General features: G+C 47.7%; 1 protein-coding gene across 3 annotated transcripts in view; it reads right to left on the bottom strand.

Moving 5' to 3' along the window:
• ELK3 (ETS transcription factor ELK3) overlaps nucleotides 1-26,087 on the bottom strand; it is a 75,316-nt gene that overhangs the window by 10,423 nt on the left and 38,806 nt on the right. For 2 of the 3 annotated variants that reach the window (XM_063646599.1, XM_054442309.2), the window contains one exon: nucleotides 11,887-12,681. The exons of the other annotated variant lie outside the window; for it this stretch is intronic. In XM_063646599.1, the coding sequence (XP_063502669.1) occupies nucleotides 11,887-12,612 (726 nt within the window). In that variant the 5' untranslated portion in view covers nucleotides 12,613-12,681. The remainder of the gene's footprint in view (nucleotides 1-11,886; nucleotides 12,682-26,087) is intronic. 3 annotated transcript variants of the gene reach the window in all.

The following is a 26,087-nucleotide window of genomic DNA, read 5'->3' as shown; positions in this document are numbered from 1 at the left end:
TTCATATAGGTTCACCTGACGTGGGCCATGATCAACAGAGCAGCAGAGAGACGTTAGGTAGGCTAGGCATGGGCCAGGAAACGACCTTACCATCTCAGGAAAACTGGCAACGTTATTTCTGAGGGGCTGTGAACAGTTTAATTTTCTTTTCTTTTTGAGACAGTCTCACTCTGTCACCCAGGCTGGAGTGCAATGGCGCGATCTTGGTTCACTATAACCTCCACTACCTGGGTTTAAGCGATTGTCCTGCCTCAGCCTCCCAAGCAGCTGGGATTACAGGCACCGACCACCGACTAATTTTTGTATTTTTAGTAGAGAAAGGGTTTCATTATGTTGGCCAGGCTGGTCTCGAACTCCTGACCTCAAGTGATCTGCCCACCTCAGCCTCCCAAAGTGCTGGGATTACAGGCATGAGCCTCCGCGCCCGGCTGGCTAATTTTCTTCAATGCTAATTTTATTAACACTTTCATAAAGGAAAAAGGTATTGACACATTACCTTCCCTAAACATTCCGGTGGAAAATTCAAGTTTGTATCAACTTTCGTCCGAATGGTTTGTTCAACTTGTTCCCCTTCCCAGATTAAACAAGGATTAGTATACAAACAAAATGGGATCCCATAAAGGGGCTTTAATTCTTCTTATCTGTATTTTCCTGTTTTTCTACAGTGGACGTCTATTACTTGGGTTACAAACACACGTTTTTAAATGGTCTCCATATCAACAGCCGTTAAGGCTTTGGGATTTGCTGTTAAAATACCCTGTAGTAGCCTGTTCAGAAGCTCTGAGCTGGGTTTTCCAGATTCCGTCCGGATGTGGAGTTGATGAGAATTCATTGCCCTGGCAATGGTTTGGGTGGGGGCAGGGAGGGCCCTTTCTTGTCAGATTGGGTGTAAAGCCAAAACCCTGGGTTTCCCAGGAGAGTTCCAAGGACTGCATTTGCTTGCACACACACAGCAGGAGTCCTGGCCTGCAAGCCAGCAGGAGGGCAGAAGAAACACCCGCCCAGCTGCTAAGTCTGCATGGCTTTTATTCTCGGTGGAGACAAACTCCCCGGCCCAGGGTGGTTTTGTACCTTTGGTGACTAGAAGGAGTCCCTCAGTGGTTTTGTGATGTCAATAAGGTGCTTTGTGTAAGAAGAACCACAGCAAAGGCGCCAGCCTTTCAGACTGCACCATGCTGGATGCTAAAGTGTTATTTTTTCCTAGAATTGGCCTCCGTAGCATCATTAATTACCAACAGCATTTGGCTTAAACCTAAATTGAAAGGTCTGCTCTGTTCAGCAGAATGGAGACAAACATCCAAAGTTCCTCAAACTGTGAAGCTGCTGAAATGTAAACACATTTATACCAAATTATTTGAGTCGTTGGTTCCATGGCATTTCCTACATACTGAATGACCTATGAGGTTACTAGAATAAATACATGTTTTGAATAAGCTTCCCATTCGTTCTAGTCCAAGGCAATTTCACAAGCATGCCAGGCCATCTGGCCTAACAGTTAAAACGTAATGGCTCAGCATGAGCTCTGCCAGGGTTCCAATCTCAGAACCACTACTTCCCAGCCAGGTAACCTCAGACCAGCCACCCAACCTCTCTCTGTCTCAGTTTCCTTATCTGTAAAATGGGGAGAATAAAAATGCCCACGTTACAGGGTTGTTGGGATTAAATAAGCTGATCTACTGCAAGCTCTTATAAGATATGTGCCTGGCATATAGAAATGCTCAACAAGTGCCAGAGGCAGTTATCTGGCTAGGTACTTCATACATGTTTTTGAATGAATAAATGGATTGGTAATTAATTGAAAGTATACATGACATACTTACTAAACGTTATTTCATCTATGTGAGGCAGAAATTCTCAACTGTATACAGAGAAGGACTTAATCCTTTGAAACAGACAAACTCAACTGAGTCAGCCTGGACTTGGAGGCTACTATCAGCTGTGTTAGGCTCAAGGCCACAAGCTCAGGTGTTCTGAAAACTAATATTTGCATGTTACTCTGGAGCAAGGTTCCAACCTCAATATGTCACATTAACATTTAATAACCAGTGTGTTCAAGGCCTCCTAATTTATCCATCAATGAAGGCTCTCAAAGCTCTAAAGAGACAATCTTCTAAACCACAAAACATAGCTATCCTTCTCCCCTCCATGGCCATCATATGCCCATTCCTTTTGAATCCTCTGAGCAATGTACAAGGTCTAGAATTTCTATTTCTCTAGTCTAAAATGTATACCCATGTCTGGATTTGAGATGTTTGCACATTTGTTTCTTAGGAATACAGGATGTACTCAGACTACAGTAGCCTTCTGTTTCTCATCTTTAATATGTCTGAAATGTCTTCTATAATATATGCAAATAAACACTGTAAAATGACTTCATTCCCTCCTCTCCCTTCTATCCCTGAAGTGCTCCCTGAAAATCCTGTGGCCTTCAAGAACCATGTGGTTGCTTTTTTAAGGAAAGTTCCTATAACGCCTGCTCTGGGTTATCTCCAGGACAGTGTGAGACTTCACAGCCTCTCTCCACACGCTCCTGGAGTCAGGCAGAGTGGGCGGAGCCTGAGGCCCAAGGGCTAAACAAGCCACAGCAAAAAGGGCTGTTTTCTTTCCTTCCCCAAAGACAGTCTCGTTTTAACAAGCATGGCAGATAAGGAGCTCCTGATCCCACGGCTGCCGGGAAAGGAGATGCCACAGGCAATGCATTTGCAAAGAGTAAGACCCTCATCCCAAGATCCCCTTTTCATTTTCCCCACTCAGTTCATCTTCCACTTCCACCTCATAGAGTCTCCTAAAAAGCCTGCACATCTGAGCTCACCAGGGTGAGCTGGCATCCAGGCATGCCCACCTGCGCACCCCTGCCCCGGCCCGCTGCCTCCTCCTGCCTTCCTCTGCCCATCAAAATGCCACCTCCTCAAAGGACACTTTCCTGATCTCCCCTCAACCAGATGGGATTTCTTATTTCTGAATCTTTGTAACACTTTGTGACCATTATTTTCTTAACATTTAACATGTTCTGCCACCTATTACAGTGACTGGCACATTTTTCTTATACCTCTTTCCATAGCCTTTAAGGTATCTGCTCATCTTTATTCCTCCTGTACTACTCATCTCCTAAACACCGATGAACTGAAGCCATCTGCAGCTCTAGCTGGGTCCCCCCTGGCTTATCACTTGTTGGACATCTCCACTCGGATGCCCCACCATGCTCCAACTTCATGAAGCTCAGCACCTTTCCACATCAGTGTTTCTTAAGACTCTTCCCCTTCTGTCAACAGGACCACCATGTAGGCACTGCCTCAATAAATACTGACCGAAAGTGCAAACTATGTTTCAGGTGCCACAGATGAGGATAAAACAAGACATAATCCCTGCACGCACAGCCCCATTTACCACCCGCATCCCAGGCCCCACCATGCAAAATGCCTTCCGATAACTGCAAGCTCCGGACATAGCCTCTGGAGGAGTCCCACAACTCAGTCTCCTATTTATCCCTCATTTCCATTCCTGCTGCATCCAAGCCCCTATCACCTTACAGATGGCATTCCACAACAGCCGCCCAGGCCAGTCCACCTGCCTCTGGTCTCCCCATCTATTCTGTACCCCATCGCCAAATCAACCACCCTCAAACACTGAGTTCACTCAACATTCAGTCACCATTTCAGAAAGGATGTGATGTGCTCCTTAGCCACAATTCGAGGTTCCCCATATTCTGGGTTCACACACTTGCTAACTTCTGAGGACTAAGCTCTGATTTTTTATCTTGCCCAAATTCCTACCTAGGGCTCTAGGAAGTCATGCCCTACAAACCATAAATTCTCATCAGATGGGTTTTATTTGACCCTACATATGGTGACTTACTTTTCAATCCGACTCTGGCATAACATTATGAAACAAGGAAAAAATATTTAACCCCAAAATATATTTCCTTGCCATACCTTGAAATTGCCTGGCAATTTCATGACGTCTCATGCCTCCCTAAAATATATAAAACCAAACTGTACCCCGACCACCTGGGGCACGTGTTCTCAGGACCTCCTGTGGGCTGTGTCACGGGCCATGGTCACTCATATTTGGCTCAGAATAAATCTCTTCAAATATTTTACAGAGTTTGACTCTTTTCGTAGACACTTCCCTCCCTGAACCCTCTTACTTGCTTTGATGTGTCCTGAGCTTTCCTCATATGCATGGAGGACCAGGCATTCTAACTCAACAGTCCTTCAACGCTCCCTCGGAACTTCCCTGACCACCCAGCCCAGCCCATAGTTCCCTGGGCTACAGGCCCTCTCCACAAGTGACCTCATCCGTTCCCATGGTTTCACCACCCCTTGCGTGTTGATGACTCCCTAACTTCCTCTCCGGCTCCAAAACACTCTCCCCTCTCCAGATGGAGCTGGACTTTTCCACCCGAATGTCCTGCAGGGTCCTCAAACTCAGCATGGCCCCGACTGGACGGTTAGCCTTTTCCCAGGGAGCTTATTCTTCCTCCCATGTTCCTCACACTCAATTCTGGCTCTCCCCACTCCTCCCACCCAGTCAGTCACCAACTCCTGTTGACGGCACTCCCAACATCAGGTCCATCCCTCTGACCCCTCCCACCATACAGCCTTAGATACTCATGGTCTTTCGCCTGGAATATTACAATAGCATCCTACTTGGATCCAGCCTTCCCCCTTCCCAATCTCGTCAGCAGGGTGATTCCTAAAACAATTCAGACTGTCACTCATACCCCTTCAATGCTTCCTATTGCTATACCTCCCCTAATCACAAAGCTATTTCACGTATCTATGCCTCGCCTCAAGCTGTTCCTCTGCCGACAATGCCTTCCTCTCCGTCTACCAGAAAAAGGATCCTGCTGCAGGCTGATCCTTCAACACCCTGTACCAGTGGTCTCACCCCCTCCAGGAAGCCCTCTGGACATTCTTCCTCCATCTCAGGCAAAGTTAATACCTTCCTCCTTAGGATTCCTTTTGCAACTTAGTATTCCTTTTGTATTGCACCTGAGATACTAGATGAAGGGACTTAAGTTATGAGCTCCTAACTATCAGAGACTATTTTATCCATGTTTGTAGCCCCAGCTCCAAACACAGCAGCTTTCACATGATGGGTACTCAATTCATGTGTGTTGAACTGAACTAAACGATCTTGCCCCTCAGCTCCTAAGGCGCTTCTCTGTGCTGCATGTTTGACTCTTGCCAAGGGCTACTGTGTGTGTGTGCATTTGTAATGCCTTGTTGTCATGGCTAGGTCCTAAGGTCATAAAAACAAGCAACTAGTTTTGCAGTCCTTTCTCGGCTCTGTTATTGCTCAATAATTATTTGTTGATTCTAATGAGACTTGTTTCACTTATACCTCTAGCAGCTGTTTATTTATTTATTTTTGAGATAGAATCTCACTCTGTCACCCAGGCTGGGGTGCAGTGGCACAATCTTGGCTCACTGTAACCTCTGCCTCCCGGGTTCAAGTGATTCTCCTGCCTCAGCCTCCCAAGTAGCTGAGATTACAGGCATGCACCACCACACCCAGCTAATTTTCTTATTTTTAGTAGAGATGGGGTTTTGTCATGTTGGCCAGATTGGTCTTGAACTCCTGACCTCAAGCTATCCGCCCTCCTTGGCCTCCCTAAGTATTGGGATTACAGGCGTGAGCCACTGCGCCCAGCCTCTAGCAGTTAATTTCCAATCCAAACAAGTCGAAATTCCTTAGCCAGTTCTCAGGGTCCTCCATAATTTCACACCACCCTAAATCATAACCCTATGTTATATATTGCCCCGTATGCTGGACAGCAACCTGTAAACTCATGAGAACAGGAACGGTTTCTATCTTGCTAACCTCTGTATCTCCAGGTATCTAAGCAAATGCTTAGTTTTCAATGATTATCTCCCAAATGAATGAATACATGATAAACATTTGTTACTGGACCGATTAAAGAAGATGCAGAAGTATTTGCTGATCACTTGATTTGGTGATCTGAGATACCGGTAAGTCACTCAGTCTTTAAGAAAGTAAAGGAGAGAGAAACAAGATGTCTAGCAGGTTGTACCCACAAATATCTGTAATCCTAAGCTCCCACAGATGCCAACAGAATCCATGACAATGCCACCTTGAGGTTAAAAAAAAGTCCTCAAATAAAAGGTGACTGAATCTCTGGAAACTCCTAAAGTTGTCTGAATTCAAGTGAAACCATGGTTTTAAGGTCTTTAAAAGGGGAGTTAATCCCACAGAAGTCTGTAGCACTGATCCTATGGAAAAGGGGATAAAATGGAGACTCCCATGGGGGCCTAGGGTACCTATAGAAAGGGGCAGGGGAGGAAGCAGGGCAGAACCAGGACAAGGAGGCAGTAATGAAGACTGGGGTGGCTGTGGCAGTCTCTTAAAATAAGACAACAATGAAGTTTGCCACATTGATTGACTCTTTTATTTTTTTTTGTGAGACGCGAGTTTCGCTCTTGTTGTCCAGGCTGGAGTGCAGTGGCGTGATCTCAGCTCACCACAACCTCCACCTCCCGGGTTCAAGTGATTCTCCTGCCTCAGGCTCCCAAGTAGTGGGATTACAGGCATCTGCCACCACACCTGGCTAATTTTTGTAATTTTAGTAGCGATGGGGTTTTGCCATGTTGGCCAGGCTGGTCTTGAACTCCTGACCTCAGGTGATCCACCCGCCTTGGCCTCCCAAAGTGCTGGGCAGGCGTGAGCCAGCGCACCTGGCCCAATTGATTCTTCCTTTCATGAAAGATTTCTCTATGGCATGTGATGCTGTTTGATAGCATTTTACCCAGAGTAGAACTTCTTTCAAACTTGGAGTCAATCCTCTCAAACCCTGCCACTGCTTTATCAACTGAGTAATGTAATGTAATGTAAAGTTATGTAACATTCTCAGTCCTTTGTTGTCATTTCAACAATATTCATAGTGTCTTCAACAGGAGTAGATTCTATCTCAAGAAACCACTTTCTCTGCTCATCTGTAAGAAGCAACTACTCACCCAATCAAGTTTGATCAATAAATTGCAGCAATGTGGTCGCATCTCCAGGCTCCACTTCTAATGCTAGTTCTCTTGCTATTTCTACCACATCTGTAGTTCCCTCCTCCACTGAAGTCTTGAACCCTTCAAAGTGATCCATGCCCTCATGGATCTGGAATCAATTTCTTCCAAATTCCTGTTAATGTTGATATTTTGACCTCCTCCCATGAATATTCTTAATAGCATCTAGGATGGTGACTCCTTTCCAGAAGGTTTTCAATTGACTTTGCCCAGATCCATCAGAGGAATCACTATCTATGGCAGCTGTAGCTTTATGAAATGTATTTATTAAGTAATAAGACTTGAAAATCAAAATTACTCCTCGACTCCTGGGTTGTAGAATGGATGTTGTATTTGCAGGCATGAAAAACATTAATCTTCTTGTGTATCTCCATGAGAGCTCTTGGGTGACCAGATGCATTGTTAATGAGCAGTAATATTTTGAAAAGAATCTTTTTCCTGAGTAGTAGGTCTCAGCTGGGCTTAAACTATTCCATAAACTGTGTAAACAGATGTGCTGTCATCCAGGCTTTGTTGTTCCATTTATAGAGCACAGGCAGAGTGTATTTAGTAGCACTGGCTTCAACTTAAAGTCACAAGCTGTACTAAAAAGACTCAGCCTGTCCTTTGAAGCTCTGAAGCCAGGCATGGACCTCTCCAGCTATGAAAGTCCTAGATGGCATCTTCTTCCAATAGAAGGATTTTTCACCTACAGTGAAGCTGTTTGATGTAGTCACCTTCATCAATGAGTGTAGCTGTATCTTCTGGATAGCTTACTGCAGTTTCTCCATCAGCACTCGCTGCTTCACCTTGCACTTTTATGTTATGGAGATGGCTTTTTTCTTTAAACCTCATGAGCCAACCTCTGCTAGCTTCACACTTTTCTTCTGCAGCTTCTTTGCCTCTCTCAGCATTCAAAGAATTGAAGAGAGTTAGGGCCTTGTTCTGGGTTAGCCTGAAAGGAATGTTGTGGCTGGTTTGATCTTCTATCCAGACCACTAAAACTTTCTCCATATCAACACAATCAGGATGTTCCACTTTCTTATCATTCATGTTTTCACTGATGTAGCACTTTCATTTCCTTCAAGAACTCTTCCTTTACATTTACATATTGAACTGGTATAAGAGCCCCCTAGCTTTCGGCCTGTCTCGGTTTTGGACATGCCTTCGCCGTCATCATTCTAGCTTTGGATTTAAAATGAGAGACGCGCAGCTCCTCCTTTCTCTTGAACACTTTATAGGCCACTATAGGGTTATCAACTGGCCTAATTTCAAAATTGTTGTGTTTCAGGGAATAGGGAGACCCAAGGAGAAGGAGACACAGGAGAGCAGTTGGGACACACACAACACTGATCAAGTTTGCTGTCTTATATGAGTGTGGTTCCTGGTGCCCCAAAACAATTACAATAGTATCAAAGCTCACTGATCTCAGAGCACTATAACAGACATAATAGTAAGGAAAAAGTTGGAAATGTTTGAGAATTACCAAAATGTGACATTGAAACACGGAGTGAGCGTGTGCTGTTGGAAGAACAGACTGGCGCTGATAAGACTTGCTCAGCACCAGGTTGCCACAAACCTTCGATTTGTAAAAAACCACCAATTATCTGTGAAACACAATAAAGCAAAGTACAGTAAAATGAGGTATGCCTGTATGAAGTGTAATAAGGTCCCCGAGGGAATGGTAACCACGTGACACAGGCTATGCCAAGGCTCCCTTACTTCTCCCCTTCTTCCTGCCATGATTCTAGCTGGAAATAACCAACCTTGGGAATTTGTACTTTCAGGGTATCAGGTTATTACAGCACACACAGCTAAGCGAAGCTTACAGCCCACGGATTACCAAATGTTTATGTGCACACAGCGTCACACCGCACACAGCACACCCCCCACACACACAAAAAAGGAGAGTTTCTGTGACAAAGTGCTCAGGTAGGAGGAAAACCACTGAAGCCTCACTGCTGCCTGTGGAACACCCTGAACCCCACAGTTGTCCTTCACTCCCGAGGCCGAAAAGAATTCCGCAGAACGCCTGGCTGTTGAGAGCCACGCTGTCTCTGGCTGTCACCTGGAAGGTGAACTACTGGGCTGGTGCTGGTGGGTGAGTTTCTGAGGCACCCCTGAAGCAGCTCCCAGGGGAGGGAATCTGAGAGTCCAAATCTGATATTGACATACCCTAATCCTAAACCATCCCTGGCTTCAAGATATCCTATCTGATCTCAGGGAATCCGCCTGGGCGAAACCGGCTGCAAGAACTCAGCTCTGAATAAGTACCACATCCCTGACTCCCACCCGAGCCCCTCTGGTGTCGCCCTCATTGCCCCTTCTCTCCCTCCCTGTTGGCCACCCATGGCCATGCCAGGAGCAGAGTCCACACTCTGGGAACGTGAGGGAAGTTCAAAGTGGGGTCTGAGTCCCGAGGCTCTACCATCTCCCAGTGTAGCTGGTGACCCCCTTAGTTTTGCGTGGTTTGGAGGACTGCCTGGTGCCCCTCCTCCTTTGACCCGAAGGCCCTCTCTGAGCCAGGTCCCTTTACTTCCACTCTGCTGCCCTGGGTGCAGACGCTGCCCCTTGCCTCCCTCCCCTCGGGACCATTTCTGGGCTTCCTGGCACTAAACCATCACAGCCTCGCCCTCACAGCTTGGCTGAAGACCGGGCGCCCTCACTGCCTAAGGCACAGGTCCTCTTGTAAAGATCCTGGCTTTCCTACGCCTTCCCACGGGGTTTCAGGCCATGCTGGTGGCTTCTGGCTCCTGGCCGTGCCCTCTGCATCCATTTGTTGGGCATCCACCCTTGATCCTTCTCTCACGCCCTCAGCCCCACCGACGGGAGCCACCACTCCATCCACATTATCCACAGGGCTGGCTGAGCTGGCTTCCTCTGAGACAGGGCTGGCATCTGCCTCACTCTGTTCTGAGAAGGTGATTCAGGCTCCCAGGGAACACAGACACCTAAATCAGAGTTGGCCCTGGCCTGGCTTCAGACCTTTCTCACCCTGACAGTTGTAAACACACAGGAGACAGGGGGAGGAGATGCTCAGATCGTCTACCCTGGCCCTGCCTCTCAAGTTACTCCCCTGAGCTACGTCAGGAGCTGCTGTTTCTGAGCCATTTGCTCAGCAGCGCTTGGTCACTGGACAGCCTTGCTTAACTGGAAGATGCCTGATTTAAGAGCACACGTGCTCACTCTGACCTATATCCTGCTCTCCTGGCCCTCCCCTCTGCGGTGGCGCACGTCACCACCAGCTCACAGGCTTGAGCTGTCATGAAATCCCTGGGCAGAATCCAGTCCAGAGAAAGCGTGGAGAGGAAAGTGGCCCAGAGCTGCTTTCAGGCGCTCCATGGATGGCCATCGTGATCAGGGACACTGCCTTCTCGCAGCAGGAATGCACTTCATTTGAGAGCATGGATTCTGGAGGCAGACACTGGATCCAAACCCACCTCTACCACCTATTGGCTGTGGGACCCTGAACGAACTACTTTACCTCTGTGCCTCATTTATCTCAGCTGGGAAATAGGATAATAATAATACAACAGGCTCAGCATCCAAAATCCAAAAATCCCCAAATCCCAAATCCTCCAGAATCTGAAACTTTCTGAGTCCTGACATGACACTCCAAGGAAATGCTCATTGCAGCATTTTGAATTTCAGATTTTCAGATGTGGGATATTCAACTGGCAAGTATCATGCAAATATTCCAAAATCTGAAAAGATCTGAACTCTGAAATACTTCTGGTCACAAGCATTTTGGAAACAGGATGCTCAACCTGTATCCACATGACAGGGCTGCTGTAAATGTGGATACAGGCAATGCATGTAAAGCGTCTGGAGCAGCGCCTGGCACACGTGGGGAGCCCATCATATGCTGCCGCGGCTGCTGCTGATAACAACAGGGACAACTACGATGAGATTACAGAGGCAGGGGATGGGTGCAGCTCCGCGGTTAACAATGCTACCAGGTGTCGACAGCTCACAAAGCCTGTCCATGGTCCCATTTTCCACACATGGAACCTGGCCCAGAGAGCAACCGCCACAGTCCCACTCCTAGGAAGCAGGGTAGCCAGGAACTGAACGCAGGTCTGTGAACCTAAAACAAATACTCTTTTAACCGCTGCCACTAAAATTGCATCCAATTTTCAAGGGGAAGGAGAAATAGGGTTTCCCAGCACCTACTACGCCTTTGCGCTGCAATTGTCAGCTGGACAAGAAAGAGCATCTGAATATTTGATTTAAAGGAAAAGGCTGCTTTCTCCTTGGGACTAATAACAACGAAGGCTTTTTTGGCTCTGCAAGTTTGCTGTCCTCTCCCCAGTGCTGTGGACTGAGGCTTTCTCAGAGTAGTGCTGCTTTCAACGAAGCAGCTGTTTGGGGTGGCCCCTTTGTTTCTTATTACCTACGCTATGACCACAGCTCCACACTGACAGATGCGATGGCGGTATCAGTTGACATCTATTTTCTTGTTAACAGAACACAGGTGGCTCCTTATTAAGTGCCCCCAGAGAAGATTCTGCCATAAAAATTTCATAAAGCCTCCTGAAATGTAAACTGACCCGCTCAACTTTCCCTAGGAAATCGCTGGTGAGACCTGCTTTGTCGGCCAGTGTGCGTGTTCCACCTATGGTCACTTTAGGCCGCTAAAAGCAAGAAACCAATCAAGCATCCCACTAGAGTCGACAAACCAAACCCTGTCTCATGTGCACCCCTTGGTCTGAGGATGGAAAAGCAGCTTCCCTTCACATTTACACAGTGACCTCGGTACGAGTCATAGGACTACGTTTTGAGGGACAGAAGGAAGTCTCTTTAGTTGCTCTTCCTTTTTTGCTAAGCCACTGAAGCTGGCTGTGGCTGGGATGACAGGAATGACTCTTACCTGTGCAGTGAAGAAGGCTGGGGTGAGGGATCCCGAGGGGAGGGCTGGGCTGTTGAGGGCGATGGAGCCGATGTCGGTGCCGGAGAGCACCAGCGGGGGCGCTGAGATTTCCAAGCCTTTGGGTTTTTTGGCCTTTGGGGGAAGAGATGGAGACTTGGTCTTGGAGCCCGATGACAGGTTCAAGGGCTCCAGGGAATCGGAGTCATGGCAGGCGGCCTCCAGGAAGAGGCTTCTGTGTTCAGAAGGGATGGGTGAGTTGGGGGACAGGGACGGGGACCGAGATGAGAAGGGTGAGGCGGATGAAATACTGGCAGCGTTTGGCAACATTAAAGAGGAGATCTTGGCCGAGACGGACGAGGCCAGGAAGGCAGACGCCGCCGCAGCCTCTGACGTGGAAGGCAGGGACACCACCGGCCTCGTGACGTGCTTGTCGGTTTTATTGGTCACAAACCTGATCACAGTCCTGACTTCTTCCACGGGGGGGCTGTCTTCAGGCGGCTCCTCCAGCTTCTCCGTCTTGATGGCCTTGAAGGCGTCTGGTGGGTTCTGCAGGGAATTAATGGTGAAGGACGAGTACAGGCCTGAGTGGATGTATTCGTTGCGGCTCGTGCTTTTGAGGGCGGCCAGGCCGTGTTTGTGGGCCTCGCGGCCCTCCGGAGACGCCTTGCAGTCGCTGTCCTGCAGCAGAAGGCTCTCCCGGCTGATCTCCACCGCGTGAGGATCCATCTTCAGGATCTCCGGGAAAGAGACAAACTTGTACACAAACTTCTGACCGATCACCTTCTTGATGATGTTCTGCAAATACAAAAGTAGACGTTGAAAATCTGAGTGCACCCAAGAAACCGTGTAAGAGCTCAAGATAATGGTAAATGTCGCTGGCAGAAGCACCAAAATGTTCCTGATTTACATTCTTGGCTAAGGAGAACTGGAAGGAGGAATGAAGTTGGAAGTAGGAGAATTAGACGTGAATTCCAGTTCTGCCATTACTAGATCTTTGTGATCTTTGGCAAATTATGTGCCACTTTGAGCTTCCTCGTCTGTAAAGTAAGGAAGATGATGATGATGATGATGATTTCTTAGACAGGGTCTCACTCTGTCGCACAGGCTGGAGTGCAGTGCCACGAACGTGGCTCACTGCAGCCTTGACCTCCTGGACTCAAGCAGTCCTCCTGCCTCCACCTCCTGAGTGGCTGGGACTACAGGTACATGCCACCACACCCTGCTAATTTTTATATTTTTATTTTTTGTAGAGACAGCATCTCACTTTGTTGCTCAGGCTGGTCTCAAACTCCTGGACTCAAGCAATCCCCCAACCTTGGCCGAGTGAGGATTATTCTATGTAATAACATAGTAACAGTTGCCATTTATGAAGCCCTTACTATGTGGATGGGATTATTCATACCTTATCTCATACAATCTGAACAGCAATCCTAAAAGGAAGGTGTTGTGACTCCTATTTTAAAAATTTGGAAAATAAGCTTAGAGCACTTCCGTAACTCACATGGCCACCTGGTAGGAAATGAAGTGGTAGAGGCAGCATGTCCTTAACCATAACACAGTATTGTCTTACCTACCTCTGGGAGTCAGAAGAATTCAATGAAATAATAATGAGAAAGCATTCTGTAAGCTGGAAAGCATTATAAAATGCAAGTTATCATCATCAAACACTACAACGTTTTCTTAACTCACTTAGTCATTTTTTTCCTTTTTAATTTTTATTTTTTTGCCAAGAAAGCCACTGGAAGAAAAACGAACTGTCTACTTTGGATATCTGTGACATTCATTGACAGTATTTTTAGTTGCTAGCATCCACTTCTGGCTCTTCAGTTTATGGCTCCAGTCCTCAAACATTAGGCTATAAATGAAAAGCAATAATCATTGCAAAAGTTTTTGCAGCCCTTTGGGAGAAGGGACTTTCTATTAAAGGCTGTGCTGTTCTTGAGGTTTATTAAATGGATACTTTAATTCCCTGCCAAACCCACTGGGTTCTATATTTACCTACCAAATGCTTGCGTGTGCCTTGCCCTGTGGATGAATCTTGGGGTCCGAGGGGCTCAGAGAGACAAAGATGGTCTCTCTCAAGCACAAAAACCCAGCACCATCCTATGGGAAAAGGACTCTGTTTCCTTAGAAACTGTTCCACCTAAAACCTGGGTATGAGTGAGGGTTAAAAAAAGATCATTTTGAGAAGAGTTTTAGAAGCAGCTCTGATTGAGAGCCTCTCTTCTGTACCAGGGGTTGCACATAAGGCACCTCATTAGATCCCCACATTAGCCCTGATGGAGGTGGAGGATGTCATCCTTCTGACACAAACAAGATCCCAGAGATGGGGAGTCATTTGCCCAAGAACCATCAAGATCGACAGATTCTAAAGCCTAAGCTTTTTCACATCCCCACACAAATTTAGGGGGAGAGAATCAAAGATCCCCCAATAGACATGAAATTCAACTGAATGTTGATGTGCCTTTTGAAATCATAGTGTGGTTCTAAAAACATGTGTTTGCCTGCCATCCTTTACATTATGACATTCCGATTTGCCTTTTCCCTTTTCCCTCCCTAAATGATGGGAGCGAAGGGCACATTAAGGGCCCCATTCAGCACAGGAGATCTCATACACAGAGTCATGGAGAAACCTCACTGAGCACCAGCATGCAGGCCATGCCCAGGGCACCTTAGATTAGAGTCAAGGCCAAACAACAGTTCCAGGGGCCGCGGCCACCCTGCTGCATCCTGGAGCTCCCACCTGCAACTTAACCCGCGGGGTCCCATTTACACCAGCGACCTCACACTCACACTGCTACTCGAAGCTGAACAGCCCTTAAAAACCTTTAGAGAAATTTGGGAAACTGAGATGTTTTCCACCTGGGCTTTGTTAGCAGCGTCTCTGCCGAGTGCCCTGGGTCAGAACATGCCCAGGAAAATCAGCTCCCAGCAGGAAATAAATTAAATAAGGGTGTCATTGGACCCACCTGACCCAGGGTCAGTTCCCATTAAAAAGAAAGTGTGCTGGCCTGGTGTGTTAATGCTTCCTTTGCTAAAATTCTAAGTTATTTTTAGTTTTAGCTCATAATATTTTCCTCCCTGGGGAAAAACTTTATTTTTTTCCCTCAGCGAGTTTGAACACTCATCTAAACTGAGTGAAGTTTTTAGAGCCTAAATAATTACACAAAAGACAAACTTCTACAAACGTTTTATTTAGAGCCAAAATAAAAACACAGAAGAAAAAGGATCTGAATCATTTATTCTAACAAGTCTTAAAAACTAATTGTTTCTTCTTTTCCAAAAAAAAAAAAAAAAAACAAACTTTTAATTTTCTTATAGGTTTGGAACATCATGTCTAAGTTGGGATTACATTCATGAGCACACCAAGAAATAACCAAGGGCTGTGATAAAAATGACAGAAAATGTCTCTCCTGCTCAAAAAATGGTTGGGAACTGAAAGGCAGCCTCAGACAGATCATACGGCCTTGCTGTGTTAAAAAGAACATGAGGAACAACCCACCTGTCCACCAACCAGCAAAAGGATAAATGAAATGTGGGTTGTCCTTACAATGGAATATTACCCGGCTGTAGTAAAGAATGAAGCTCTGTGCCAAGGCCTAGAATTCATTATTTGAGGAATAATGAATTACTAGACTATGGAATAGTAAGGAAGAAACATAACATAATGGGCCTCAATTTCATTAAATAGAATCATAGATTTTTTTTTTTTTTTTTTTTGAGATGGAGTCTTGCTCTGTCGTCCAGGCTGGAACGTAGTGGTGCAATCTCGGCTCACTGCAACCTCTGCCTCCTGGGTTCAAGCGATTCTTCTGCCCCAGCCTCCCAAGTAGCTGGGATTACAGGCACCCACCATCATGCCCAGCTAATTTTTTTTTTTTTGAGATGGAGTCTCGCTCAGTTGCCCAGGCTGGAGTGCAGTGGTGCGATCTTGGCTCACTGCAAGCTCCACCTCCCTGATTCACGCCATTCTCCTGCCTCAGCCTCCTGAGTAGCTGGGACTACAGGTGCCCGCCACCATGCCTGGCTAATTTTTTTTAGTAAAGATGGGGTTTCACCATGTTAGTCAGGACGGTCTCGATCTCCTGACCTCGTGATCTGCCTGCCTCGGCCTCCCAAAGTGCTGGGATTACAGGCGTGAGCCACCACGCCCTGCCTAATTTTTGTAGAGATGGGGTTTTTCACCATGGTGGCCGGGCTGGTCTTGAACTCCTGACCTCAGGTGATCTGTCCGCCTCAGCCTCCCAAAGTGCTGGGATTATAGGCATGAGCTATAGAATAGAATATTCTATTCTATGATTCACTACAAAGTGAAAGCAGCCAGATATTACATGATAAGGTCACATATGATTCTATTTATATGAAATGTCCAGAATCATGAAATCTATACAAAAAAACAGAAAGTAGAGTATGGTTACCTAGGGCTGAGGGGTGGAAGGAAGGAGGTAATGAAAATGTTCTAAAGTGGGTCACGGTGATGGGTGCAGAACTCTATACTCAGAGCCACTGAACTGTATATGGTAAATGGGTGAATTGTATGGTACGTGAATTTTATCTTAATGAAGCTGGTTTTTAAAGAAAAGAACATATAGAATCTTAAGTATTTTACGTGTTTAAGTGGAAGACAGTGGGAACTTTCTATAGCTAGAAGCGACTGTCATAACATGCTGATCCCTACTCAGAATGTAAAAAGGGAGACGCTGGGAAGGGCCCTTCAGTAGCTGCTGCCTCTGTTGGGGGGGAGCAGAGAGGACACCAAGAGTTTTCTGGGGAAAGGTTACGCAGTGACGGGGATGGAGACAATTTACTAGCTGGCCAAAAGGAGGAAGTGACAGCCATTGGAAAGAACCGAGGCAGGTCATGCTTCTCTAGAGACCAATGGGAAAGACGGATTCGATCTGGCTACCTGGAAACCTGCCAGGGTCGAAGGCTGAAGAAGTGGAACTGGGAGGGAAGAGGACAGAGTCGGATACAGTAAGTGGGTCAGAGAAGTGCAGCCCAGTGACTCAGCACCAGGGACATCCGCTAAACGAGGGGAGCTGGTAAGGTAAGCCCCCCACAGCGGTGCCCACGGCTGGAGGATTAGGAACAACCTGGGCTCAGAGGACGTGTGTCCCTGCAGCTGCACTGACAGCCCCTTCTTCCTTATCTTCCAGGGCTGCCCCCAGAAGCAGCGCCATGTATGTTTGAAGATCTCTCTGTGGCTTCCAGGGGGGGAGTTTCTTTCCAAGACAGTTTGCTGAGAAGACTCAGTGTCAGGAATAAGACAAGCTAGTATGTGCTGAGCACGTATTATTTGTCAGGCTATCTTCTAAGAACCTGACAACCATCAACACTCAATCCTCTTAGAGACCGGAATGATTATTATCCCCATTTTGGAGATGAGCAAGCTGAGGCTTGGGAAGTATAAACTATATACTGTTGGAAGCTTGTACCTGGAGAGAACAGATGGTACCCAGGCAATCTGACTCCTGAGGTCTTGGCTACTATGAAGGGTGACACAAGATTCAGGCCAACTTAAGCAGCCCGGGACACAAGCACACTTGGGTAAGGGCTCTTATTATGGTAAGTGATGAGGATATTTAGAAAAAGTCTGGTTTCCACCCCCTTCAATCCCAGACTCACAAGTATTTGTTGCTCACAGTTGCCTGGTAACCTGAGCGATGCTGGTCTGTGTCGGGTGGAGCTGAGTGCGTCTCCAGCGTGGTTTTAGAGTGTTACACACATCCGCTTCCCTCTTACACGGGTGGGACCAGTGTCTTTGTAATTTCCCATTAAATACGTATTTGCAAAAGGGGCTGCCTCTTTGCCCGGCAGGCATTCCATGTGAGGTTACGGGCAGCAAGGATGGGATCAATTTTAGTGAGAGGAAAAAGCAACATCCTCTTAAAACAGAGCCCGCCCAGTGGCAGTTCCAGGAAAAAGAGGAGGACCAGATACCAAAATTAATCCCCCTGTCACCCCGTCCAAGTTGCCATTTTGAGAATGCAGTAGTAGCCTAAAGGGCAAGTCGTCCCTTTGGGACAGGATTCCGGGCAGACCTGTGCAGAAGAACCCTTCCCAACTCACCAGCCACCTCTGGGGACCAAGGCATCCCATGACAGGATCTCATGACAGGATCCCTCAATTATTTCACTTTAACTGCATGGAAAATGCCAAGAGAGCAGGTCATATTTCCATTTCCATTTCAGTGCTGTCTGTTACCCTGACAGGTTACAGGCATACCTATAAGAACAGGTATGGCTGTCCACAGTGTGTTTACATATGTATACACACACATAGACACTCCACTCTGCCCTTTGAAGAGGAAGGATTCTGTGTAAATAATCCCAAATAGTAGATAGATGAGAAATATTTCGATAAGTTTTGTAATTTAAAAAAAGCATATGCAGTGCTAGGTAATGAAAAGATGCATATGGAATTAGATTTACCTTCTCAATGACGATGTTATTAGGATTATATTTAAATGAGTTAACTAAATGTTTGTTGAATGAATTACCAACTATAAGGAGAACTGACCCAGGCATAAAGCCGCAGGCATGAAAGACACAATCTTCCACGGCTCATTCTCAGGCTGGTTAAAGCTCCCCGTGGGTGTATCCCATACATATACCTGCCTGTGCTTCTTTGCTGGCATTTTTAAACTGAAAACTCCCAGGCAGATACTAGAGGCCACATGCAAACTCCACATGCTACATACAACCTCACACCTCCCGTGAGAGCTTCATGAGCCATAATTTCACCCATCCATTTACGTGGCAAATATTTGCTGCACGTGTCTGCCCACCCACTCTGGTCTGGCACCCCAATTTTGATCCAAGGTTATGAGTCTGGAGTTCACGTGCTTAGTCTTGTTATCTGATCTTCCATTTTCCTCCCTGCGAGGAGCCAGGCCTGTGGCGAGTTCCTCATCATTCTGGTCTGGCCCCTGGATCCTCTGCCATTCCAGGGCACCCTGGAAACACAGCGCTCCTGCCCTCTGATTCTGCAACTCTCCTACCTCGTTCTCAAAACTGAGAAATGTCAGCAGCTCAGTAAGCAAGCAGGATCGGTTGTGCTGAAGACTCTTCCTAACAAACAGGCCCTTCTTAACCCCTGCACTGGGTAAGGGGGACAGAGCAGGGGACCTTTCCAATAAATACCCACTTGACCCTATCACAAGGGCTGCTGCAGGGATTAAAAGGAGAGGCTCCAGAGTCACTGCCTGAGTTCAATGCCTCAATTTCTCGTCTATAAAATGGGGGGGACTGATCCATCTGCCTCATTGGACTGAATGAGACATCCATATACAGCTTCTGTCAGAACGCCTGATGCATCCATGCATGACAAACCGCATAACATATACTATTAGTATTATCATCATTTTTACACTCCCATTTAAGCAAAAACAGAACAAAACATAAATATCACCCTGTGTCAGCCCTAATGACAATTTAATAGACAAAATGAACCCTCATAGAAGGCTGTGCATATTCTGCTAGCTTTGTCCAAAGTTCTGGGTAACATGATCAGTCGCACAGCAGGCTGAATTACATCTGGTTTACATGTCTCAACTGAGCAGGGAAACATGATGTTTTTATTTAGTTGGGTTCAGTCAAGAAATAGATACAAGGCTTATATTATATTGTGCCTAACACGGCCAGCACTTGACATCCACTGTGACGAAAATCTTACACAATCCAATTAATTTGGGGGTTGTAGGGAGGTTCTAGGAGAGGGACACAGGGAGCCACAGATGTGAATAACTGCTGGATCCAAGTGCTCCGCTTAGATGCTGGCCGCAGCCTACAGGCGACACGCCACACGTCAGGCCCCGAAAGGTGGTGCAGACACTAACCAGGCACCCAGCTCATCTCAACTGCTCCCCGCGGCTTCTCAGAGCAGAAACCATGCTGCCCAGACTGGGAGGGAGAAGGGCAGCCTTGCAGCGTCTGCTTGGGCTCAGGCCTCTGCTCAGGGTTCCTGGGAGAGGCCAACGGGAAGCTGCTGGCCCTGAGCACTTGTCAGTGAGACCCGAGGCAGGAACCAGTTCAGGTGCTGAGCAGACACACGAGACAATGCATTTATTTGGGGCACACTCATTTTATCGTGGTAGATACCCTACGTGAAAGGAACCAGTGCAGAGAAAGGACAAGGAAAGAAGCCAGCATTTATGAGGGCCAGCCACATGCTGAGCACACACAGCTGCCTTGCAGGACGGGCACTGTTATCCCATTGCAGAGATGGAGAAGCCAAGGTCCCCCTGGACAGCGAGGTTATATCCAACTGTCCACCACCTGGGGGTAGGTTAAATATTGGGAGAGCCATACAATGGAATACCATGTAGCTATTTCAGGGGACACAACACTGCTAACACTTCCCCATACCTTTAAATATACATTAGGTGGGGAAAAAAAAACAACAGTATGAATAATTCCATTGTTTTAAAAATCTTCTACTGCATATATATGTTTTCTACTGTATACATGCATATATGTGTAAATAAAAGAAGGTAGAAAATTAATCTTAAAAGATGTATACTAAAATTTAACAGTGATTTTTCATATTTTTTTGCTTATGTGTATTTTCACATTAAAAAATGTATATTTGATATGTATTACTTGTCAAATTAAGACTTTTTAAGAGAAAGAAATAGGAACTAAAAAGCTGACTAGCCCAAGGTCACACAGCTTATAACTGGTGAAGCCGAAGTTTGAACCCAATTGTATCTAGTGCCAAGACCTAAGCCATTTCTGTTCCACTACCACACCCTCTTCCAGAAAAGCAGCTGCATTTGGAAGCAGAGGCTGCTGCTAAAGTAAATCCGTCAGGGCCAAGGGGTCTCTGCATTCCAGAGTAATAGTGGGGTTAACTGCAGAGTGCCTGGGAAAACCAGCTCTGTGCTGAGAAAGCATGGGCCTTGCTTGAGAACAGTTATTTCTAGCTCTTCGGGCGGAAGAGACCAATCTTCCGTAAGGTCCGTTCATTACCTAGAAATAGAACTGCCTCTGCCAATCCACAGGGTAGAGAAGGTGCCTGCTTTGGAGGGCCACCCTAACATGAGGCACGGGGGACCCAGCACTCCCAGTGCAGCAGACTGGACATGAGCAGCCAAACTATAAGTGGCATGCCATCCAAGGGACGAGGGTGACAGGAAAACAACAGGAAGCTCGCGTCCACCATATACAGCCCGGTGATGGCACCCACTGCCAAGCTCCCCCAGCTGTCCCCAGGCCTGTGCCCAGCAGCAGCTCACACAAGGACACAGGCCAGGAGGCTTGACGGGCCAGAAGTCATGTAGACCCAATGCTGGGGTGAACAGATCTGGGTTTGAATTCCAGCCTCTCTGCTTACTATGACCTTGGGCAAGTTACTGAACATCTACACGGAGCTCAGTTTGCTCACCCCTAAAATGGGAATAAAAATACCCCATAGGCTAATTTTTTCTAAAGACTCAACGCAGTCAGTGCCTCACTCACACAGGTCCTTACAACATGACCCTCACTCAGTGAATCTTGCTTAGCGTGCAATAATCTAATCGTACACACTGCTCATTATATCACACTTTTCATTTTATTCTGCCTTCCAGGAAAATCGCTTGGGTGGGCACCTCACTTTAGAGTTTACAGAAGGCTCACACACAACCTCATGTTAGCCTCACAACGCTTTGATACCCACTTCACAGATGTGAGACCCGAGACTCCCAGCTGAGTTCACAACACCCACAAGTAACAGAGGAGTATCTCCAGGCCGCGGCTTCCTGGCCAACACATTTTCTTCAACTCCTGCTTTTGGGTTCCCATCCAGACCACAGTCTGACTCACTCCTTCCTGACATGAAACCCGAAGTGTCCTTTCTCCAAAGTTAGAACAAGTAGTTACTGTATCTCTCCGACAAGCAAACATTCTTTCAGCAAACACTGTTTTTGTTTTTTAGAGATGGGGTCTTGCTGGCATTGCCCAGGCTGGAGTGCAGTGGCTATTCACAGGCACGACTGTTACACACTGCAGCCTGGAGCTCCTGGGCTCAAGTGGTCCTCTTGCCTCAGCCTCCCAAGTAGCTGGGACTATAGGTTCAAGCCACCACACCTGGCTTTCAATGAACACTGAATACACACTCTCCTATGGGTGGCACTGTGCCAGGCTCTGAGGAACAGAGAAGGAGTGAAGCCAGCTTCTGTCCTTGAAGTGCCCTCAGTGGCTTGGATGCAGTGTGACATCCCCTGCCTCTGCTCTGTCTCTGCCATTGAAGCAGAGGGGACAGTGAGCAGTCAGCTGGCCATAAGAAACTCTGCTACAAATGTCTGGGGGGCAGGCTCACCTCACACCCACCCCCACTAAAGAGCACCTTATGATCCTGAACTCACGGGCTCAAGCGATCCTCTCACCTCGGCCTCCCAAAGTACTGGGATGACAAGCATGAGCTGCCACACCCAGCTATTAAAAAGCATCTTATGAAAGGGCTCCTCTGACCCATAAACCTGAGCTGCTTCTCACCAAGGCAATCTTCCCCCTCCACCCACCGCTGCAGTGAGTTTAATGTCCCTGCCAAATTCATGTCCACCAAGGACCTTAGAATGTGATCTGATTTGGAAGCAGGGTGTTCTTACAGATGTAATTGGTTAAAGATGTCGACATGGAATCATCCTGGATTTGGGGTAGGCACTGAAGTCAATGGCTTCTGTCCTCATGAAGACACAGAAAGACATATACAGGGAAGAAGGTCATGGGACGCAGAGGCAGAGACTGCAGTGAGGCAGCTCCAAGTCAAGGAACACCGAGGGTGGCTGGAGCCCACGAGAAGCCGGAAGAGGAAGGGGGGATTCTTCCCTAGGGCCTTCAGAAGGAGCGGGGCCCTGCAGACACCTGGATTTCACACTTCTGGCTTCCAAAACCTTCAGAGAATACATTTCTATTGTTTTGAGTCACCAAGTTTGGGGTCATTTGTTACAGCAGCCCTGGGAAACTAATACACCCCTTTCTTAAAATTATCTCTGTTCAGCGAGGCAGAGGAGGCACAGCCTGGGGCCGCCCCTGGGGTGCAAGCGGCCCTTCCCGCTGCGATGGTACAGGCACCGGGTTAGGTGGAGCCTGAGCTGTCCCTTTTGCAAAGCCGAACTTTGGAGCGTGCACACACACACACACACACCCACTCACACCCATTCCAAACTTCTAAGAATGATGTGCTGCCAACAAAGGCTGGAACTCTGTCTCTGAACAGGCCGACTCTGTCGGCTCCCGGGGGAGGTTTTCTTGTGGTTTGGGTTGAGGTTTCTTTGCCTTCTGGCACCGGTAAGCTGCAGCGTGAACTATCTCACCAAATTTGGCCAGCCTGAAGTTGAGGCGCTCTTCATCCCTGCTGCCTGAGTACACGTGGCACCCTGAGGGTGCTAGTGAGAAGTGCTGGCTTGCTGGCCTGGCAGGACACCCCAATCCGGGAGGCTTCGACTGGACGTTCACAGCATTTTTCTCCCCGCCTTCTTGGCTGGGCGCTGCTGCTGGCTGGACCTGGAGTCCTGTCTGCCTCCTGGCTCTCCTTAAACACTCAAGGGTACTTTTATTCAAAGGCTTTTGAAGTGTTAATAACATGGAACATAAAGCTGCTCAGGCAGGGTGGTGGCTCACACCTGTAATCCCAGCACTTTGGGAGGCCAAGGCAGGTGGATCAACTGAGGTCAGAAGTTCGAGACCAGCCTGGCCAACATGGTGAAACCCTGTCTCTACTAAAAATACAAAAATTAGCCGGGTGTGGTGGCACATCTATAGTCCCAGCTACTCAGGAGGCTGAGGAAGGAGAATTGCTCGAACCCGAGAGGTGAAGGTTGCAGTGAACTAACATCTCACCACTGCACTTCAGCCTGGGTGACAGAGCAAGACTCCATCTAAAAATAATATTAATAAATAAAAATAAATAAAACTGCTCCCCAGTGCAAGTCTTTCCCTTTCCCCTGCTGGGTGGGGGAGGTGCTAACACTGACCTTGACCTTCCTGTGTTGAGTGGCCACCTCCAGCGCTGGCAGATGGCATGGCGGGGCAGTGTGTGTCATTAGCCACAGGTGGTCTGGGAGTGTCTTCTCATCCTGGCTTTGTCACCAGTTGACTTGGAAACTCCCCTCCCCTCGAGGATCCTCACTTGCTAAAGGAGGGGTAGGTAGGGCAAGACGCTTTCTTGGATCCTCTCTTGAGTGACTTTCCAAGGTGACAGACTCTGTGCCATGGAGAAGAATGCTTGTTTCTTACTCATTCCTACTACACTTGATTGGTGCTGCCACGCCCTCGGCTCTGCAGGATGCAGGGAATGGTAAGAAAACCCAGCATGCGGCCCTGTAAGGGAGACGCAATGACAGCAGCAGAAACCAAGTCCCTCTGGGAGGGGCCGTGGAACAGACACGGCCATCACCAAGCGAGGCGCCAGCTGGAGGAGGCACAGAGAGGAGTCTGAAGGGTGGCCAGGAGTGAACCAGGCAGGAAGGGCAGGGGGAAGGAGGGGGCCTGAGAAGATGCTGGGGTGGGGGCAGCTGTGAGGGTGCAGGGAAGGCAGTTGGGTTGGGGCGAGACGGTGAAGGGAGCTTGGACTCCTTCCTGGAGGCTGCTGGGAGCTGGGAGGCGCACATGCAGAGGAGTGCCACGCTCCAGTACTTTCCGTAGGATGCATCTTCTGGAAGCGTGGGGTATTCTGGGGCCACTCGAACTCACATTTTCAGCTGACTCAGATAATCTTGCCAGCAGTTTTTCCACTGTCATTTCAATTAAAAAATACCGGGGGCCTGTCTCTCCTCCCTGGCTGCCCTTGGGGTAATCATCAGCAGTACTGGGCATACAGGACTCAAGTCTGGACCCAGGGCTCTGCAGCTGTGTTACCCTCCAGCTTTGGAAGCCCAGGCATGGGCCTTGGGGGTCAACACTCTTAGTCCGAAAGCTCTGCCACCGCCCTGCTGCTGCATCTTGAGTCCGTGACTTACACTTCTTGGAGACTCAGCATCCCCACCTCTAAAATGGGCTCAATATTGACCACCAGCACTGGTGCATCACAAATTGGAAAATAAACTAATAAATGTAAAAATACCTAGCACAGTGCCTGGCTTAAAACAAAATGCTGCACACACATAGGCATCTCTTTTTTATGTTACAAATTTGGGGTAGGAACTGAGAGGAGCCGTGGAGGAGCACAGGCCGTGCAGAGGAGCAGCTGAGGCGTGGGTGGACAGCGGGTGGTGGGTGCTATGCTGTGAATGTTGGAGTTTTTGTGAGTTTGTCTACACAACCACTAAATTTTCCTGCAGCTCAAATCCCAGAAGCAGGAACGCTCATGCTGGCAAACGCAGACTCGGTGTGGGCTTGGGCAACAGCCTGACGTAAGTGGATCTGGCAAGGCCGCAGGAGCTTTGGCAGCCGAGCCCCTGGCGCAGAAGCATCCTCATCAACACAGTGTTGACGGCGCTCCCGGGCCTCTGGCTCATCCCTGTTTCTTAGCAACTGCCCTATTTTGGGGGAACACTGAGTGCCACAAGGAAGCTGGCCTGGAAGCACGTGCAAGACAGGCAGCACCTTCAGTCAACACGCAGCCCCCTGCTCCCAGCAGCCTGGCCCCCTGATACCAGCTGCCATCTCCCGGTGCAATGTGACCAGATTGGAAGACCTCCATGAGGCAGTTCAGCCACTCCACAGGTCTCTAAGCAGCTTCCAGGACCCAAGCTTGCGAGAGAGGCCCTGGTCATCCCCTGTGCCCCCAGGCAATAGCCCCATTGCCATCTGTTATGCTTCCAACCATCTGAGTAGCTGCTATGGTAGGAAAGAAAGACACTCAACAAAACACACCAGGCCCTCAACACTCACACCCAGGGCCGGGCACAGAGGGCCCCCTCGATCGATAAAACACCCCAAAGGAAGTCCAGGTCTTCCCTAACATTCCACGACCAACAGAGGTGTTCTAGAAAGTTCTGGGATATGAATGCCTGCTGGATGTTTGTTCCTTCTCCACTTTGACAACATCATTTTATCTTTGCAAAATTTATTTTGGAGGAATTAAAGAATTCCACCAGGGCCAGGTTTCTTGGGAGAGGCAGTTGATCTCAGATATGTATTATTAATACTAACATTTTCTTGTCGTGATTGCACACCCAATTTAAAATGAATTATCCAATTAAGCTAAGAAGGTGATGCGTTCTAATTCCAGGAATAGGTTGCCAATGACTTTGTCTTGACTGTTCTCCCCGAAATCCC

The sequence above is a fragment of the Pongo pygmaeus genome, chromosome 10 (assembly GCF_028885625.2).
Source record: "Pongo pygmaeus isolate AG05252 chromosome 10, NHGRI_mPonPyg2-v2.0_pri, whole genome shotgun sequence".
Lineage (NCBI taxonomy): Eukaryota > Metazoa > Chordata > Mammalia > Primates > Hominidae > Pongo > Pongo pygmaeus.
The sequence above is the reverse complement of the archived record's forward strand: the minus strand, read 5'-3'. Positions and strand labels throughout refer to the sequence as shown.